Genomic DNA, 20,689 nt, shown 5'->3' with positions numbered 1-20,689 from the left:
GTAGCAGACACCAGTCCAGAAGGAGATTTAGTGATTTGGGGGCCCAAGGCGAACTCAGTCGTGGTCAGTGTTTCCTCTGAAATAGAAGCAACTGACTCCTAGCAGAAGTGGAGTACAAGTATACAGCTGCATAAAATGGAAATATTAAAGTAAAGTACATGTACTTCATAACTGAAAGCATAATACTTGAATAAATGTACTTGGTTACTTGGTAACTCCACTATATTTACAGAATAAGATTTCTGATACAAAATAGATGAAGTGATAAAGTATGATGCATCATTCATTATAAATAAAACTACCTACATAACTCAAAATTATGTTAAAATTGACACTCAAATCTTTTTAATAAGGCAGTACATCTGTAGTAATAATACATTGCATTGTATTGCAGTATTGTGACTTTAAGGATCTGTTTCATATCTAAAAATCATAATAAATCTATAGCTGTTCGGGGCTTCTTTCAGTTGGGGGCCCCAGGCAGTTGCCTACCTTGCTCAATAATAAAATCCACCCTGCATCAGTCTCTGGCTGCCTTGACTCGTTCCCTCCCTTTGATGCCGCTCGCTCCTTCTCCTGAATTTTTTCCTGTCACCTCAAACATCTCGTCCTATGTTTTGTTTGTCAGTCTTTATATGGAAGCTATGGCAACTATCACACCGTAGCTCAACATGTCCTATATCTGATTTTTTTTTTTCACTCATGTGTGAAAGATGGATGGACCTGGAAGTTATCATATTCTTTTAAGTTCCAAGTAATCAGTTATCCAAAAACAAAACATGAATAGCAGTTAATGTAATGTAATACCTTTTCTTTTAGGCTGTAATTCTCCTCTCATCCACATTGCAGTGTCCAGGCAGTGCTGCCATTAATGAATCATAATCATATCATATTAATAGAGCTACAAGAAAATGCAGAGATCTGATTTGCTGTTTACAGCCAGGAGCTCTGAGGGGAATTCATAAAGTTCCAGTGAAATGATGGTCATGGTTGCTCACAGTATTAATGCACCATTAATGTCTTTGTCACTCCGCCCTTTCAGGGCCTTCAATTTTCCATGTTCCCATTTTTTCTTATCCTGTTTATGCTATGAGTCATTTTGAATAAACACCGTTTTTCTGTCAACTCAGAAGATTATTTCCTTTTTCCTCTATTTTCCCCTTTGTGTTTCTCTAATCTTCTCTAATGTATTTTCTTCTGGCTGTTTGGAAAATTGTCCTGATTTGTTGTTCAGTACTTTCATGTTTCAGCATTAAGGGAATTTCCCACCAAGGCAATCATTTATGTATTCCTGATAGATCTTTTACTTCACAGGTGTTGTCGTCTTGTTTCTCCTCTCCTTTCCTCCGTCAGAGTCACCTTGTATCCTGTATCGCCTCTGTCCATCCCCCTCTTCTCTGTCTTCTTCTCTTGTAGTTTCTCTTTTTGTCATTCTGTTTTTTTGTTTTCGACTCGGTACGTGGGGTACTTTGTATTCACCTTCTTCTCTCTGTTTTTAGACCTCAACCTCTCACGCCAGCGTTGAGCTACCTGGATTTTAATTAAAACACTTCCCTTGGCTAAAACTCATCTTTATTCTCTGTCTCCCACATCTTGTCTTCTCTTCTCCAGTATCCAGCGGGCAGCACTTGCCATCTTAGAGCACTACTACTGTGACTTCCCAGTACATAACCCGGCTTTGCTTTCCGCCTCCAAGTCCCGCGCCGCTAAGCACCTGGCCGGCCTCAAGGTCTACAACGTGGATGGTGAGTTCCCAGCAGGCCCCGCTGAGGGTGAGTGGGATGGTCTTTGAACTCCATGTTGTGTGTTTGTCAGTGCTTTTTGTTTTTCTGTGTGCTTTCTGGTGTGGTGGGAGCCTCGAAAGTCTGCTTTTGCTTCCTAACGCCAGCCTTCTTAGATAGAACATATGAAGGTTTTTACTTCAAAATAATGTGTTTTGTTTCTTGATTTGATGATTTACATTGCCTGTCTTGTTCTCTCTTAAAAGAAGATTTGCACATTTTAATGGATTAACTACAAATTGCATAGTTAAAGGAACAGTTTGACATATTAGGAAATGCAAAATACTCTCATTTCTGTGTTCTACATATGAATCTACAACTTGGAGACTGTTAGCTTAACTTAACATGAAGACTGGAAAAAAGTGGAAACAGCCAGCCTGACTCTTAGAAAATGATAAAAAAAAGAGTTCATCACAATTTCCCAAAACCCAAGTTGACATAATGCTTGTTTTGTTTGATTTATAGTCCAAATCCCAAAGATCAGGTTGACCGTAAAATACAGAATCATCCCGTAATTGGAAACTAAAAGACAGGGCAGTTTATATGAGATGAAAGGAAACCCTCCTGCTCTGTTATCCCTCAGCCAGTCTGTCATGTTATGTTCCACTATCAGTGAACTGCTCTGCAAGGTTGTATGTATGTTAAACTTCAAATCTAAACCTACGGAAAACCAACAAGGTGGTGAAAATGACATTAAAAAGAGCTAAAGTTAGTGCGGCACATCAAGCAGAGAGAAACCAGCTGCAGTGCCAAAGGACACAGACAAACAGAGTACAACGCAAAAAAAAAAGGGAGGATAGACAGGACACACATGGCCACTGTGTGTTCTATTTTTTTATTTAAGGACATGAGTTTTGTTTGCAAATGTGTCAGCACAGTCTGTAATTCTATTGCTTTTTATCTGCTGGGACAAGAATGTGAATAAATATTTACATACATGACTGCAAAGCAGAAATTATTTGGTGTCCCACAGTTTAATATGTGGGCAATTGTGCATGTTATGTGCAGTATCTAAAAATAACCGTTAATTGTTTGATGTGCAGAGCTTTAAGCCTCACAGCTATGTGGGCATTTCAAAACCAGCATGGTCCGGCTGAGTGTGCACATTTAGGCCAAAATCCAGCTGCATGGCAGAGACACTGATGTTGTAGAGCCAGAATCTGTCTGGTAAATGGTTGAAGCCATTGCAGTGTGCTTGATGTGATTATGTATTGTATGTATAGGACTTCTCACAACCAAGTATGTAATTAGGTATTATGTTATAAATCTGCTACTGAAGGGTAAGGCATGTGTAAGATTGTTTTGGATAAGATGAGCATTATGCAAATATTTGTTATAGTATATCCACAGTAGTCAGAGCTCTTTAGTCTAAGGTCATATATAGTCCCCCACACCCCAACTCACACCCCCGACGCTGGTGTTCTGTATTTCTATTTCAGGAAGGTGGCAACCCTCCCAAACATACTCAGTTTACCAAACCAAAAACCAGTAAATATTCACATTCAAGAAGCTGGAACCACTTGAACCTTTTTGTACATTTGTACTTTTTCAAACTGCTCGCGACTGCATTAGTACTTAGCATTAATTCAACAATAATTTTCCGAGTCGCTACCCTGTCACATATTACACATTTCAAGCAGGTTTCAAGTCTCTGCAAGTTGATTTTTCCTTCTGTGCTGGAATGCGTGTAAAAGAAACAGCTGCCTGGGAGGAAAGGAATCAATCTGCAAACATGGCATATTTGGAAAATTGTCGACAGTGATATAAAACGTTGGTGATTTGTAATTAATGGGTTAGAACATGCAAAAAACACAAGTGTGGTCATTTGATATCCGCCTCAGTAAACCCTCCAGTACATTTAGAGCAGGTGGGAATGAGATTTGAGCAATTTCTTAACCGCTCGGCTCAACTTTTGACTTTTCTCCTTTCTCCTCATGTGTCTCTTTACACTGACGCTAACCCTTAAAGACCTCTTTAGAGCTAAACTGAAAGCCTACCTCTTGGACAGTAAGTAAATTCAATGCTGCTTTTAACTAAAACACACTCACAAGCTGCCGGTGTTCACTTTATAAAAGCTATCCTTAAATCTCTGTCCTTGAAGCTAAATGAAAACCTCCTTTCCAGACACAAACTCACTCACTCCTCTTCACTCTTTGCATGCCACAGGTGGATGAAAAAGTTCAAAGTCGTCCATACAACAGCTGGTGGAATGTAACACAAACCCTCTATTAAATTATCACTCTCCCTTAAGTGTACTCAAGCTTCACTTAAGTGCACTAACTTGACTCCCTCTTCCTTTTTTTTTTTTTTTTTTTTCTGCTGCCATTCGTCTCCCTCCTTCCCTCCTTCCTCCTCTCACATGTTAGCAGGAGACTAGTCTGAGACGGCTGATAAATCAATAGCTATTACTCCGCCGGTCTTGTCGTTTCTCTCTCGTGTCTCGTCCTCCTTCATTTTCATCCTGCAGCAGCAGCTGCTCGGGGACCTCTCTCTCCGTTTTTCTCTCTCTCTCCCTCTCTCTCTCTCCCTCTCTCTCTTGTCTGGAGCTTTTGCCTCCCGCTCCTCGCTCCTTTTTATCCCTTCCTCTGTCTTTCTGCAGAATTGTAATAAATAAGTCGAACCCTCGGGGGGGGGGGGCAGACAATTATTTTTCCTTGATTAAAGGTGATCCAGTCACAAGCGGACAAGTATGTCAGTTCACACCTGTAATTTTGAATGGGGGGGGGGGCTTTTAAATCACAACACCCCCCCCAATGAAGTGACAGTTGATGACTATCAGCCATTGGCGATGCACAACCCTATTTTGCACTTTAATATGACCCCAATGGGACGTCAGTTGAGTAGGCGGTCTTTCAGTGTAGCTTCACGTACACACTGCTAAAAGAACGTAGCCATAAGCAGCTCACACCGCATCCAAAGTGGTCAATGAGTCCTCGATGCGTCTTGGGCACGTTCACACCTGTACTTAGAGATGTCCACTTGTGATTGGATCACCCAAGATGCATGTTAATTCCAGGTGTGAACAAGGCCAAAGAGTGGTGAAGCCCTGAGCGCAGAGCAGCCGTAACACTCAATTACGCTGCATCCAAACTGGGTTCAGGTGATTTTATGATGCCTGACAAGCTATTTGGTCCTTATATTGTTTTCTCAGCTCTACATATTGGGAATTGGAATTGAATCCCAGCGGATAAAAGGGGGGGGGGGGGGGGGGGGGGTTGCAGCTCTTTTTTGCAAAGCAATTCTCCAAACGTGGTTAAAACGGACACTTTTTTTTTTTTTCTTTTGTCCTTTCAACGTAACATTTCTCACCCCGTAAATCCCATCTAGCAGCAGTAATACTAAGTGCGGGATGTGCTGAAAACTCCCTTCTGCTCTGCCATGAATTATTCTGTTCATGCATGATCCCTGGCCCGCATGAATAATTCACCAGGTCTGCCTTCTTTTAACCTGCATTAACATCAGGCCGGGCTCGTCAGCAGCCTCCTCTCCTAATTCCAAAAGTATAAACTTTTGAAGTTGCTCAAGACGCTTATTTAATTGGACGCCCCGTGTCTCCTGAAGGCACTGAGTGGCAGAGTAATGGGAATGTTTGGATAGCAGTAGCCATACGTGGGAGAGCACTGCGTTTTAGAGTTTCAAATGATCGTAGCGCTCGGAACAATTAAAAATTACGACTTGTGCGTGCGGTTATTCCTGACTGCTCCTGGGGCTTTAATATCCCTGGTGATAAAAGGAAATGGACCGAGGTTTATGTGCATTAATAATCAACCCCTCCACTCACATTGCACTTTATGTCATCACCAAAGAATTCCTTGTTGCTTTACCTTCCTGTCTAAAGCTGTGATCAACGCTGTGAAACATCTCATCTCTATCTCACGACAGGTCCAGGGAACAACGCAGCAGCAGGACTGGCCCACTCTCAGTCCAGAGCCATGATCGCAGCCGCTGCCCGCCGCAGAGACACCAGCCACAACGAGCTGTACTACGAGGAGGCCGAGCACGAGAGGCGCGTCCGCAAGCGCAGAGCCCGGTGAGTCAAAACAACGGAAAATAGATTTCATTTCAAGGAGCCTAAACTTGATTAAGACATCAGCCAGGCTAAGGCAAAGCTAGAGCTAGATGGGGCTCTAATTATGTATTAGTTGAGCTATGGAATATGAACTACATAAATGAATAAACAAAGAATAACTAGATTGCTCCATCATGAGACATTAGCTTTGTTTTGCGTGTTTCCTCCCAGGCTGGTGGTGGCAGTAGAGGAGGCGTTCACCCACATCAAGCACTTGCAGGAGGAGGAACAGAAGAAGGCTCCGGGGGACGTGATGGACCCGCGAGAGGCAGCGCAAGCCATCTTCCCATCCATGGCTCGAGCCCTGCAGAAGTACCTGAGGACCACCAAGCAGCAGCACTGCCACAGCATGGAGAGCATCCAGCAGCACCTGGCCTTCTGCATCACCAACAACATGACGCCCAAGGTCAGACCTTTGACCTTAACACACGGCAGTCAGGATTATTTGAGAGGTTTAATTTTATGCACATTTCTAAGATATGACAGAAGGTTGTAAGCATGTTTCTGTATGTTTTTCCCTCCTGCCCAGGCGTTCCTAGAGAGCTACCTGAGCCCGGGTCCGACCCTGCAGTACAGCCGGGACCACTGGATGGCCCGTCATTGGACGCTGATCAGCGAGGCGTCAGTCACCAGCGGCCTGAAAGACGGCACTGTCTTCGTGCTCAAGTCTGTGGACTTCAGCCTGGTGGTTACTTCTAAGAAGATCCCCTACATCCAAATGTCAGAGGAATACATCGACCCCAAGTCACACAAGTTTGTCCTGCGGTTACAGTCCGAGACCTCAGTGTAGGACTCCAAGCTTTTTTTTTTTTTAACAAATTTTTATTCCTCACGCTGTTTCGTTGCTCTCAAATGTTTTCATTTTGGGTTTGCAGTTTTTATTTTTACTTTTTTTTTGTTTTTTTTGTTGGAATTTTTATATATTATATATGAATCTATATATATTACACACATGTTTGAATATATTGATCTTTTTATGTTTGATTTGGATGAAAAACAAAAGAAAGAAACATGATTTTGACGCAGGATTACAGACTTTTAAAAAAAAAAAAGGTTGTGTGCACATATGTGTGAGTGTATGTGTATATGTGCTGTACGTGTGTATGCATGTGTGTCATTTTGTGTCAACACAATCACTCGTTCTTTTTTACATTTGAGATGCTGGAGCCAAACATGATGGGAACATTTGTTTCTGACGATCCGACGGAGACTTTGTGATCACTCCTTTATTTCCACGGGACAGACAGACAGACAGACAGACAAACCACTAAAGACTGCAATGGTGTGACTTGGATTTTGATATTTGAAGCCTGACGGAAACACATGACAAATATCCTGCCTGTGCTGCAACATTTGAAAGTATTCGGAGGCTCTTTTTGGACGTCGACAGATTCAAATGGATTTTATTCTCTCCATGAACAGAAGGATTAATCTCCCCTTAAAAACAAACCAAATTTAAAAAAATGAAATTCAATCAGACTTTGCATTAAATGCACATTTATGTATGTTTATAAATTAAATGACTACGCTTAAAAAGGTGTGGAAATCTCAGCCTGCTCAAAAAGGATGTTGGACTACTTTCCTCTGGCCACAGTCTCTTCATCAGTACTTCAGGACGTCTACACAGCTCTGGACAAACGCTTTTCTTGACAGTTGAGATGTCAAATTCCAACCCGTGTCACGTCCAGCCTAAGCAGCACCCTCGAAAGCTATATTTAGCAGCCAAAGTGGGACGCTTTGCGTTGTTTTGGGACATGAGTCTTCTCCAGGTGCAACGGAGCAAAATCACTTTCCACTCCAGTTGGGAACAACACACACACACACACACACACACGCTATGTTTAAAACGCTGCAGTGAACTCAGCATGAACCAGATCATGCAGTAAAGAGATCCTCAGAGATGCACACACATCAAAACAAATTCCCAAAACATTTGCCCTGCCTCATCGGTTCAGTAACCTTCTCAGGTCTTTCATGTCTGCCGTATCTGCCTGACGTGATGGAAAGGGAAGGCAGAGCAGAGTGAAAACAGCCGCGATGTCTAAAATAAAAAAGTACTACTGATTACTTCAAACCAGATTTCCCCCTATGTGGGTTACTTCTAAATATTTAAAGTATGATCTCATCTATCAGGGCTTGCACGGTTCGCGTGTATCACTAGAACTCATTATAGATGACACTGAATCAACAGTGCATCAAAAGTGTGAAGGGTGGAACATCCTTCCCAACTGGACCATCTGGTTTTCCCCATGCTACCTTGTCTCGACAAACATGCTCACAGTGAATACCTTGAGGTCAGCTGTGTTGAATGTTTCGTCACGTCACTGGACTGACTCAGAAGGCATTTTTCTAACAATTCAATTCAAGATAATCCTACTAAAATGACTTTAAGGTTCTGTCAACACACAAACTTGAAGTGTAAGCCCCCCTACTGATATGGTTAATTCCATAAAGGTAAAATAAAGGTAAAAAAAAAAAATCATATTGAGCTTTATAACTCACTCAAGAGGCAAAATGTGTCATGCTAATAATATCTCCTGTAGCTATGAGCAGTGTTGTCCCCTACTGCCCCCTGGCTGGTGAACCTGAAATTGTCAGTTTCAACATGTTTTCACACAAAACATAAAGATACTGTTCATTTTTGCAAAAACCTTTCACTGTAAAAAATTGCTAAACCACCTGGACAGAACTCCAAAAGACATTATTGCTGTTTCCTACATAATGCAGCAACAGCAAATACCTTTTTTTAACAGCTGCCACTGGTCATATTTTGTACCTACTGACAGATGAACTTTGTATGATCCCAATGTGACTGTGCCTCCTGTTTTTACACTGTATCTATTTATGTAAACGAGCATGTGTGTATGTATGCCATTCCAGTTCACATGACCAGCCTTCCCCCCCCCCCCTAATCCCCCCCACCACCACCCCCCCCTTTACCCCGGTCTCCTCTACATCACCGTTTGTCACGCTGTTGCCAGGTTACAGTCCTCTGTCATGGTTTGGTTTTTGTTGGACAGCTTTATGATGACGTGACAATGTTAAGACGTTTCAGTTTCACAGCATTAGCATTTGTAAAAGAAGAAACAATAAACATTTTTATGAACATTTGTAAAACTGCTGTGTGTCGGGGTTGCTGTTGAGATTATGCAGTGAATGGCCCTGATTTGTCACCAAAAGGTCATTTTTTATGTTTGTTACTTATTTAAATAGTGCTTAGAAAAAGCTCACCCAGCTTTTTGCTCAAGCAAAGTGACACTACTGTCTTTTCAACCTTTGACCTTTTTGTGGCGGGATCATGGCCTCCATATCAAGGCCACATCCTGAACCAGATTCACACACATTCACTTCAGTTTCTGAATTTAATTGCATTTAAAGGATAATTACATCCTTTGATATTTCTAACATTTGAGAACTAATAATGTTGCCTGGTTTCATTGTTGAATTTATTTTTTTTTAAACTTTTACCTCTTCCCAGAATGAGGATTCTTAATTGACCTGCTCTGACGTTAAGTAAGAATCCCCTAAAATATTAGTTTGCACCTGAAAATACTTCGTACTACGGAAGCCAAGTACAGCCATATGGTTGCAAAAAAAATTAAAATGATTTTACCTCATTATCTTGAGATTGTGAGCTAATTGTCTCCTTATGCCAAGATTACAGCCTTCACAATTATGCTGTCTCGAGATAAATACTGGTCCTTTTCTTGAGATAATGGGATAAATATGTCGTTTTCATGAGGAAACAATTGGTCATTTAGTTATTCCATCATGTCAGGAAAACAATCTTTTCTTTTTTCAAGATAATTATCCCTTTATTATGAGGAAACAACCCTGAGTTGATGAATTCTTACTAATAAAATAAAATGATTGCGACCATGGCAGTTCTAGGCTTCCATATCAGACAGTGATGTTTATCAATGATTTAAATTTGTCCCTTTTTCCCTGTAATAACACTAAACTGCTATCAAACTGCGTAGCTCTGGTGCAGTTTCAGGTGTACAGCACCTTTCATTACATGTTTCCCATTCTTCCAAACTTACTCCTCAGTATCTCCATATACACTAGTTTCTTGGCCCAGCTGCAGGCCTGCTAACACTCTCCTCTGTCGCTGCCCATTAATCGTCTGGCCCTGCTATGTGACACACCGGAGCAAAAATATCAGCTTTTTCGGCCTTATTTCGGTGGCTTTTTGTTGTCATGGAGCTCAATGGTAATTGGCTTGCCGTCAGCCTGTCAAAGCGGCGCAGCCGGGCCTTGTGGGTAAATGAATGTCAGTGTCAGTGTCCAGTGCTGAAAACGAACAACCTCATCCCTCCTCGAGCCCAGGGCGCAAGACCGCCTGTCGGAACTCATCTGTCCCCAGCTTAATCCCCCTCCCGTACCCGCCTGCTCTGTGCAGGACCGGGACGAGGAGGAGAGATAGATGGAGAGAAAAATGAGGAGCATTTGCATCTAAATGGAATGTTTTTCTTCCCTTCATTCCTTCCTCTCTATTTGCTTGGTAATGACTTGGTTATGTGCAGATCGAGGCATGAGAGGAAATCCCTTCAGCTTCTAGTGGCTTCAGCTTTGAACAGTGCTAAGAGAGATAGACATTGATACATTGTACTCCTGTCCTTTCTTTGTTCTCTGCTGTTTTATATTGAACCTCACACCTACTGTGTTACTGTCATCCTTGGTACAGTAACATCTCTTGAGAGTAAGGAGGTATGTGTGTGTGAGAGAGAGAGATAAGTCCTTCTGCCCTCCTTTTAGTCAACGTCCATGTAAAACACCATCACACTTGACATTCACAGGATTATGTAACCTAAAGGCCCTGCAGAACATCACAGCACTTCCTCCATGACACCGTCTGCTTCTCTTTCCTTAGAAGAGAGTGTGACATGTCGTCTTGCCTCAGGTCAAATTTAAATGCACACACAGAGTTTAATGTCCTCTCTATGTATAGCATGGATTGTGTGCGAATCCTTATGATATAAACATCCTGTTTACACACTGCATCATATCCACCTCCAGGGGAACCATGATTCTTGCATGGTCCTTTATTATTAATTCATGGCCAGCGTTACTGGTTCAGCAGGAGTGTGCTTGCTCCTTATGCAGTTTGTTGGACCCTGGTGGGCAGCCTTTGAGCCTCTCAACCCTGACTCCCTTACCCCCGACCTCCCCCGGCCTCTCCATCCAGGTCCCTACTCCCATTAGGAGGCATAACGATGCTGAATTATTCACTGGTGTTTGAATAATTCAAGGCAAAAATGTTCATTGATGGAGGGAGAAAATGTTCCAATCTGCTGTCTTGAGCATCAGTCTGGACCTTCTTAATGAGGGGGAACTGAAGTGTGTGTGATCTCACATACACACCTTAAAAATAGCAGAGCTAATTCATATGAAAAGACATGCACATAGTTGTGTTATGTGTTTTTATTAACTATTTTACATCCTGGCATTTTTTCCGGGAAAAAGTGCATTTTTAATACTTTTCTCTGTTCTTTTGATGCAGGTTTGTAAGTGCTAGTCTATAAACATTTAATATATAGAACTATTGATTTTTCCATCACAAGTAAACAATTCAAGTGCCATTATACTTACAAGAACAAAACCATTTGTCATGTATTTTCCCACATATTACACACTCTCACACACACACACACACACTAAGAGAACTCCACTTAACTATCTTAAACATATCAACCTTAAAGCCACTATAATAAATATTGGATCAAATTACTATGTGTAATGTGTAATGTGTAGGCTAACAGGCTAACACATTAGCCATATCAACTTTTTAAGGTGATAATATGTTATTGTTGTGTTTACAGCTTGTTGTGCTGCTCCCAAGTGGCAAAAAAATCATTAATCCAGGTTTAATTTATCTGACAGAAATGTTAGTATGTTGATATCTTTACCCTTGGTGAGTTCAGGAAATTTAGTACTTCATGCACCGTGTTGACTTCATGATAAACTGGTCCAAAGATTTTCCCATAACGACCTTTAATCAGTTCTATTTTTAAAACAATTTAAACTACACTCTTTAAATTTCACTTCTTTGATTTTTTTTGTGTTTAAATTTGTCAGTAATCTGGTTCTAAAGTGGCACACCTGTTCAGCTCAGTATTGTGACTCATATGTGAACTTCCACCAGTCCTCGTCATTCAGGCTAGTCATCGCTGTCATCTTCCTCATCTGGGTCATGACTTTCGCCGCTGTCCTCTGTGATGTAGCTGTCAGGGCTTTCCTGGTCGTCAGCGGACTCGTCATCATCCTCGGTGTTCACCCTCCCTGACAGGACATCCTCTATCCAGTCCTCCAGCTCCTCCGCTGTGGGCAGGTCCTCATCGTTGGACATGTCCAGCCACACACTGTCCGCCTGGAGCACAGAGAAAAAAGGTCTGGGAAGTCTGAAGTCTTCGCTTTGATGTACTTTTGAGAATTTAATTGTCACTTACATCTGTGACATTGACCACACCGATCTGAGGTCTGAACAGGTCCAACTTGAAGGTTTTTTCCCAGTAAGTTGTCAGCTGGAGGGATCAGAAAAATGAACTTATCAAAGAACTATTTTACATTTGAAAGGAATACAATTCTTGTTAAAATACAATTGCATACAGATCTCAAACCACTTTTGAGAAAGATTTTTGATACTCTTGTTAGAAATGTTTATCTAATGATGAAGCAGAACCAGAGGGAAGTCATCTGGGTCAATCCAGACGATGCTGAGCTCTGGGTTGTTAGTGTTGTCTCTGGCTACGTCCTTCAGGATCTCCAGGAACTCATAGCCATCTGGGAAAGAAAGCACAGAGGTACCTTAGCCCACCTTCAGATGCTAAACAAAATAAGAATGGAAACAGCTGCTAAATTAAAAAAGAAAAGAATTATAGTTGGCACAGACCTGGATCTTCCTCTTCAGCAAATGCAACAATATGTATTCCATCCATGTCGTCCTCCTAGAAAATGGAGAATAGTTTACAATAGTAGACCTGATCTGATTCACAAAACAGACTGATTAAAATCAGTTCTAATACATATCAAGATCTAAATCATATGAAAATAGCTCTATAAAAAAACATTTATGCAAATTAGTTCAGGGAGCCTCCTCCCTCTGCTCTGGTAAGACAGAACAGCCACTCACCCATGTCTCAAACATATTCTCTGCCCGGAGCTTCCTCAAAGTAGCCCTGTAAAGATTATATTTTCTTAAAATCAAAAATACTTAACCTTGTTTTAACAGTTCTGATATAACCCCTAAAAGATATAAATCAAATCAACCTTCTGTGTTGGGTGACAAAGTCAACAATGTCCATCTCTGACAGAGGTCTGCCAGGCAGGATAGCGGGCTCCTCCATGAACGGCTCGTAGAAATTCACTTCGTTCATCTTGAGGGAGAGATGTTTGGCTACCTAAAACACACAACGCACCAGGATTTCATAATGTGTACATAATTGAAGAAATAATCAGGTCTTGTGTTTAATAAGCGGATGAAACTCATTAAACAAACAGAAAACCTGAAGGATTTAATTTAAAAAATCATTTTCTATTTATGCATTTAACATTTTAAAAAAAAGTTAAGCTCTAATTATTCACATGATGCTTCACTCTTCTGTGTTCAAACAACATTTTGGCAAATATGCTTTCTTGCAGAGAGTTACATGAGAAGAGCAATACAACACTCATATCTGTCTGTAAAATATGAAGCTACAGCCAGTAGCTTAGCTAAGACTGGAAACTCGGAAAGAACTAGCTTGCTTCCAAAGGTAACAAAATCTGCCGACTAGTTCCACTAAACGTTCACTAATTATCACACTACAGTGACAGCAAGAATCCAGGAAGTAACTGCTCCCGGCCAAGAAATAGTCCAACACATAACCCCCCATAAAACCCCAATAGTCATTTTTACACTTTGGTTTTGTTCGGATTAAACAAACAAGATGTAAAATGTTCATTAGTGAGTTTTAGAAGTGCTGTTTTGCAGATTTTAGATCTAGGCTATCTGTTTCCCCATGTTTTACAGTCTTTGTGTGAAGCTAAGCTAACCAGCTGCTGGCTGTAGCTTTATATTTAGCATACACACATGACAGTAATATTAATCTTCTCATTCAAAGCTCAGCAAGAGCGCAAAAAAAGCAAATTTCCCAAAATGTCAAACTATTCCTTTGAAGAGTGTATTAATGAGCATTGTGTATGTGAGAGGAATCAAAAGTGGGTTTTGCAGCAATACATGCATGATGATTCTTAGAAGTAGATTCTATTTTGTACATCAAAACTTACAGATTTATCAAATGTAGCAAAGAATTTGATGTAAGGTTGAAAACGCTCCGAGGCCTCCTGAAAAGCTTTGAAATCTGAGAGGGAGAAAGGGACAGAGAAAGAGAGAGAGCGAGAGTGAGATTGGTGGGTAGCTGAAGAGAGAGTGACAGAAACCAAAGTTTAGAAAGTAAAGAACCAGTGAAACAGATTCACATTCTGGTCATGTTCCTAGTCAAATCTGCAGTATGTGATCAGGAAGGCAAGAAGAGAAACCCACTCACTTCATTCAATTTCCTATCATGATACTACTGTCTTCAACCTTGTACCAAAGTCTCTGTTAATACAGTTTTATATGCTTGTAACATGCTCCTGGCTCTCATCCCAACAAGGTCACAACCAAGGACCAACCTATCTCTGGACAGAAATAGGCCCCATAATGAAACTTCATGGCACTGTCATATTGGATGGGATAGCATCTTCCTTGTCACACTTTTTCTGCCTTTTTTTAAAGAAACTATAATTGCAGTTTGACCTATTAGACGGAGAACTAGAAGCTATTTAAAGGCTCTCGTGAGACTGAGTGATCGTGCCACAGTCTGGAATCAGGTTTCCCTTTAGCAGCCGGTTAAGCTACATGATGATGTGGCTCCATTAGCCTCTAGATCCCATTAGTGTCTATAGGGACACAGTGAGGCGACTTCAAGGGGCAGAGGAACAGTGTAGATGTATTTTAAACCCATCACACACTCTGTCTTTCTTAATGCAAAAATAAGCACACATCACACTCATACACACTGGCACATGAGTTTGGTGGTAAACTAACATGAATCCTCTCCTTTGAAGAAGCCAATGAGGCGGATGTCTTCCTCCATCCTCTCGAAGGCTCGCAGCTCCATTGCGTTATTGATCATGTCTACTGGGTCCTCCAGCACCTACAGGGGGCGGTATAACACAGGTAGGTTATTTTCACCCCCAAGAAACACTGAAAAGCAGCAAAACTTAAATACACATATTAGGAAAAATTGATTTCATGACGTGTGTGTCTGTTAAATATGAAGCTACAGTACACCAAGACTGGAAACATGGGGAAACAGCTAGCTTGGCTCTGTCCAATGTTAACCAAATCTGCTTCCAGCACCTCTAAAGCTCTCTAATTAACGTGTTATAGCCTGTTTGTTTAATTCAGACTAAATCCAAAGTATAAAAATGACACCTTGTGGTTTTATGGGGATTTATGTACCAGACTTTCTTGGCTGGGAACAGTGACTTAACCAATAGGGACGTCAGGAAGTCACTACACCTGGCCAAGAAATAGCCTAGCCCCAGCAGGCTAATCATCTCCTGGCTGTAGGTTTATATTTACTGTTAAGACATGAGAGGGGGATTGATATTATCTCGTCTAACCCTTGGCAAGAAAGCAAATAAGCATATTTACCAAAATGTCAAAATATTCCTTTAAATTTATGTATCTGAAAATGTCAGAATCAGATTTTCCACTCACATCCAACAGGAACTCCACCAACGTGTCTGCTGAGAGCTCTCCGTCAAACTCAATGACTCGATCGTCCTTGAAGACGTACAAGCTGCCCACCTCCTGTAGACCTAATTAGACAGCAGGAATTGTCTAGAACTTTAAGTAAGCAGCAAAAATGTTATTTCCATAATACTGAACATACATTACTGGTAAGTGGTGTCTATAAGCAAAGTCAATGTTGTGGCACAAAAAGAAAGCTTACAAGATTTTAAGAGTGGGTTTTAAAGAAAATCCAGGGTAAAAGCAAAATCTGAACTTAGTTACATACAGCATGCATAGTAATGCAAATGATACTCTGGAAGGCTATCATGAAATGATGATAACACATTAGTCATACCCAGCTTTTTGGCTACTTTGGCATCCTTGTGGGAGTCCACCATCCCAAAACCAATGTCTTTGTTCTCCAAGACCTGGGCTGTGAGCTGGGTGTTCACACAGAGAAATATCAGTCAGCATCAGACAAATTAATGACTTGATGTGCCAGAATGTTCTCTCGTTACATAAAGGCAAAACTGGGATGACTCTTTTTGGTCTCCTTAATGAAAGACACAAAATTCTTGCACACCTTAACTCTTTTTCTGTAAAAACTGTGAGTCGGGCAAGAAATTTGGGAGTTGTCTCGGACTTGCCAAACTTTTATCAACCGTAGCCTATTAAATTAGTTATAGAATGTGCCTTTTATCATCTGAAGAATATTAAGTAAGATGAACCATGTCCAAACAGCACCTTGGAAAATTCATCAACGCATTCATCTCAAGGTTAGACTTAATGTGACAGTCTGTTCGGCAGCTTCCAGAGCTCTAACCAAAACAAGGAAATATGAAGATATTACACCCATTCTCAGGTCTCTGCATTGGTTACCAGTAAGTCAGAGAACTGATTTTTAAAATAATGCTACTGATCTGTACATTACTTACTGGGCTAGGACCATCTTCCCCAATGATCTAAGGTGCTTTCCAAATCATACCATGTTTAAACTTTATCTTAAATCTAACCAAACCTACCAGTTCACTGTAGGATCTTCTGACTTTTCATATAGTGCCATCATCAGGTCAAAATTTCAGTTTGTCCAATGCTTTGGTTTATGACCAACAACATCCCAACATTGGGTTTTAAGAATGTTTTAAATGTAACAATCTCAAAATCAACATATCATTGACATACACAACAAGTGAGTTCAGTGTTTCTTAAACCTTGGCTACAGCCCTGATAATGACCATTTTATCCTTGAACAAGAGTAACTGGAATCACCTTAACTGTTAAGTGCAGACTCCATGGATCAGTTTGAGATCAAAACATACCAACACCCTCTTCTCTGCTCTGTGCATTTAGCTCAGCACTCACATACTGTGTATTTGAACTGGCATCCACAGCTGCTGCTGTCTTTGATAATACATCTTTTCATTACCAAGGTGTTTGTGTGTGTGTGTACTGAGGGCCCCCTGTGGAGTTAGAGTGAAGTTGTGAGTCAGAACTGCTTGCTGTTCAGCTCACCATTCTTGAGGAAGGAAAACAGATTTAGAGATACCACTGAAGAAAAGAGACTCGGGCTCTGTTTGATTTTATGTGCTTCTACTTTCAAACATGTCAGTAATACAAAACTGTTTACTGAAAAAGTGGCTGAGAGTAGGTGAAAAGACTAACAATTTCAAGGTTTTTTATAAACGCAGATCTCTTTCTCATATATTTCTGGCTCATAATTAAGGAAAGAGATGCAAGAGTAGTTCACAGCCAGATAGTGTTAGAGAAAGAGTTTTGGGAACATGCTCTAATTAACAGAGTGACCTAGAAACAGTCCCTGGATACATGTGAACCACAAAGGAGTGAACATGATGGGATTAAAATCACTGCTTGCCAGTAAAGAGATTGTGCAGGTGAAACACGGACTCCGTCTGTCAAACTGTGACAGTATGACAGCTGTGAGGCCTTCTTCACTTCACCTTATGGTTAATCAGACAGTGTACACATCAAGGAGACAGAGAAGAATAAGGCAATTCAGTGTCTGGTTTTCCAACTTAAGGGGGATCACTGACTATACAATGACTTGTTATGACAAGTTAGAGTCAAATGAGCGCGGCGATGAGGCTGCAAGTCTAACCCGCAGGGATTTGAGCCTGACATTTTTATGTTATCAGTGACATCAAATATGTCAGGGTACTGTATGTCGTAACTGATACATCTCTCAACTGTGGGTCTCGGCTTTGATCAGTAATGACATCTTCCAAGCGGGATTCAGGGGTTTTTGTACCTGAAGAAGTCAGCTGCAGTGTCACAAAAATTACTTAATAATTAAAGACTTGTAGAAATGTAGAGTAGAAACAATTAATCCATCAATGAGCTGATAATGACAGATAATGTAAATGTTAACCATTTATGCAAAGTATTGAAGAAAAACATCAAAGATCTGATTCCAGCATTTCAAATGAGAGGATTTTCCACCTTTTTTTAATACATTGAGATTAAACATTTAATTGGTTAATTTAAAAACTGATTGATGAATTGACCCCATGAGTCTAAGCAAAATGAGCAATCATGATTGGTTGTAACCCTCTCTATATGTATTGTTATAGCGATCAAAGCAATATGTCCATCAAAGTTAGGTTGAGCCCCATTCTACTTAATAGGGGAAGAAGCAGAAATTAAGTTACTGTGTTATTTTTGGTTGTAATGCTTTTGTAAACTATTCACGTTTTATGTTTTTTACATTGACACCAGAAAAGTTAGTAACATGGTCTTGTCTGGAATAAAAACTGAGTAAGGGTGCACTTTATCACCTGGCTGTTGTAAACCCATAGTTGCTGCCAGTCAAACAGATTTCACTGGTTTGTTGTTTTACTGTTCTGCAATGAGATATCATATCTGACATCTTCAGAATTCTGAAGAAAATCATTTTATAACAGACATTTTTTAGGCGAACACGTATTCTACATTATAAATCTTGAATGCAACAATTCACATCAAATATTTCTTCAACTATCCGGAAAAAAACAGACAAACAGAAATAGAAATAGATGAACGCACATAACACAAAAACACAGCTTTTGGCCTGGGGCTATAAAGGTTAATCAGTAATGAAAATGATCATTAGTTGAAGCCCTGTAGATATTCCTCTACATCTTTGGAATGTAGAAGAAGGATTACCTCATTTCACAAGTTCACTTTTTCAGATTTCTCTCTTTTCAAGGCTCAAACGTGTAACTCAAACAGAGAGAGAATATCGGCATTCATCTCTACACCTTTGATTTTTTCTTTCTCTTTCTCTCTCCTCCAACTCCCCCTCCTCTTCCCTCCTCTCTAGCCCCTCTTTCTCACCTCCAGCACCAGCTCTGTCATCTGGAACCGCTTCTGCAGACCCTTGTTGGCTGGCAGTGGTTCATGGTAGAACAGGCACAGCAGGTCATACCTCTTCAGAGCCTTCTTGTAGTTGCGTTCGTTGATGTCGAGCACCCTGTCCTTCCCGTCAAAATTAGGGAACTCGAGACCTTCCTCAGCAGCGCAAAAGAAAACCAGGCGTAGGCAGAGGCCAGAGAGTAGAGAGAGCCAGATTTGCTTCATGGTTGTTCAGTTGTGGAGGTGTCTGCAAGCCTGAATGAAGTTTGCAAAGAAAGATCTCTAAAAGCCCAAATTCAAGAGCGTAAAAGATCATACAGAAAAGATCAGATAAAATTTACCCACAGATCTGATCTCACTCTAGGAAATATCAAATATTCTCACTAATATTTCATCATTATTCCCTCTGTCTTTGCTTCTCTCGGCTATTGCTCTTGACTGATATCTCTCCCTCTCCACCTGTCTTCTGTCTCCTCCTCTCTCCATCATTTAGACTTACTGCCCCAAATCTCCCAGGAGAACCTTTCCTCCTCCTTTTCTCTCCTTGACGGAGAAACTCGCCTTATAGAGCACATTTAAAGGACAATCATTCATGAGGTAGTCATTCATGCCCTTCAAATAGATTCAGAAATGAGAGCAGAGAAGCTTCGGGGATTTTGTCAGCCATTTAATCAGCAATGACTTTATCCATAGCAAGGATGATGAAATGAAATGGGTATTTGGTTATGAATTGAAAACTCATATATCATGCTATTAAACTAACAAATAATTGATTGAACTGAATGTGAATGAATATATAAACATGGAAATATTTAAACTTTTGAAAAAACATTTTTGTGACCTTGACTTTGAGTGTTTGACACATTTTTATTCAAGAAAATTGTTGCATTCGTTACTTTTAATATAATTCATTGAACTCATTTTGTTATCCTGTTTTATGTTACATAGGACCATTATAAAGTGTGACTATAAATGTTTTTTCTCCATAAACAAAAAGTGTAAAACTAAAGAATAAAGTCTCTGCTCTTTGAAAGCTTCATTAAGGATTAATCACACATTTATCTGTGACTGATGAGGTATTTATAAATGATTTAGAAATTTGGTATAGAGAATAATTATTAGGCGATACTGTGATGGGTCAGAATATGAGTAGTGCAAAGTAACAAAGTACATTATTCAAGTACTGTACTTAAGTACAATTTTGATGTACTTGTACTTTACCTGAGTATTTCCATTTGATGCTACTTTATACTTCCACTCTCTAACAAAAAGCAGTGTGTAGTCGGGGTCACATTTCAGATGTCTATGAGTTGTTAACAGCTCCACCAAATAGTGATTTTTCCCTCTAAACTTCTCACATGCTTTCATTTCAATAAAGGTTCAAATGATCCAATATTTCACCAAAAATCAAAGATTAGAGAAAAAGTCCAAAAACTGAAAACAGATTTAAGTATCAGAACTCACGACCCCTCAGATTTATCTGGTGACCCTTTGAAGGAGCCCAACCCCTAGGTTGGGAGCCACTGGACTAAACTAGCTAACTGCATATAAAGTAGTTGAAACTAGCTCCACCTCCAGCAGCTACAACAGTAACATGCTGCTCTAACACTGATGCTTCAGTATTAATAATCTAATGATGTCATATATAATAATATATCAGTCAGAGGGACCAAACCAATACCAGTTTAATACTTTAACTTAATTCATTTTGCTGCTAAAACCTGTGTA

At 40.3% G+C, this 20,689-nt stretch overlaps 2 protein-coding genes across 3 annotated transcripts in view; one reads left to right on the top strand and one right to left on the bottom strand.

Annotated features, from left to right (window-relative positions):
* The window catches only part of LOC137176984 (vang-like protein 1), a 59,179-nt gene extending 50,210 nt beyond the window's left edge, over positions 1–8,969 (top strand). The window contains exons 6-9 of one of the 2 annotated variants that reach the window (XM_067583046.1): positions 1,612–1,772; positions 5,664–5,811; positions 6,022–6,256; positions 6,380–8,969. In XM_067583046.1, the coding sequence (XP_067439147.1) occupies positions 1,612–1,772; positions 5,664–5,811; positions 6,022–6,256; positions 6,380–6,640 (805 nt within the window). In that variant the 3' untranslated portion in view covers positions 6,641–8,969. The remainder of the gene's footprint in view (positions 1–1,611; positions 1,773–5,663; positions 5,812–6,021; positions 6,257–6,379) is intronic. The other variant, XM_067583047.1, reaches the window with a different exon arrangement.
* Positions 8,970–11,749: 2,780 nt separating this feature from the next.
* On the bottom strand, positions 11,750–19,994 carry LOC137176985 (calsequestrin-2-like). Its single transcript, XM_067583048.1, has 11 exons — positions 18,944–19,994; positions 15,969–16,053; positions 15,599–15,699; positions 14,921–15,029; positions 14,119–14,192; positions 13,120–13,250; positions 12,983–13,028; positions 12,743–12,797; positions 12,533–12,633; positions 12,300–12,374; positions 11,750–12,220 (listed from the first exon to the last, which is right to left on the bottom strand). Exons 1-11 carry the CDS (start codon positions 19,184–19,186, stop codon positions 12,011–12,013), a joined length of 1,230 nt encoding a protein of 409 aa, XP_067439149.1. The 5' UTR covers positions 19,187–19,994; the 3' UTR covers positions 11,750–12,010.
* Positions 19,995–20,689: the final 695 nt, after the last annotated feature.

This window comes from Thunnus thynnus, chromosome 24 (genome assembly GCF_963924715.1).
Source record: "Thunnus thynnus chromosome 24, fThuThy2.1, whole genome shotgun sequence".
In the NCBI taxonomy this organism is placed as follows: domain Eukaryota; kingdom Metazoa; phylum Chordata; class Actinopteri; order Scombriformes; family Scombridae; genus Thunnus; species Thunnus thynnus.
The sequence above is the reverse complement of the archived record's forward strand: the minus strand, read 5'-3'. Positions and strand labels throughout refer to the sequence as shown.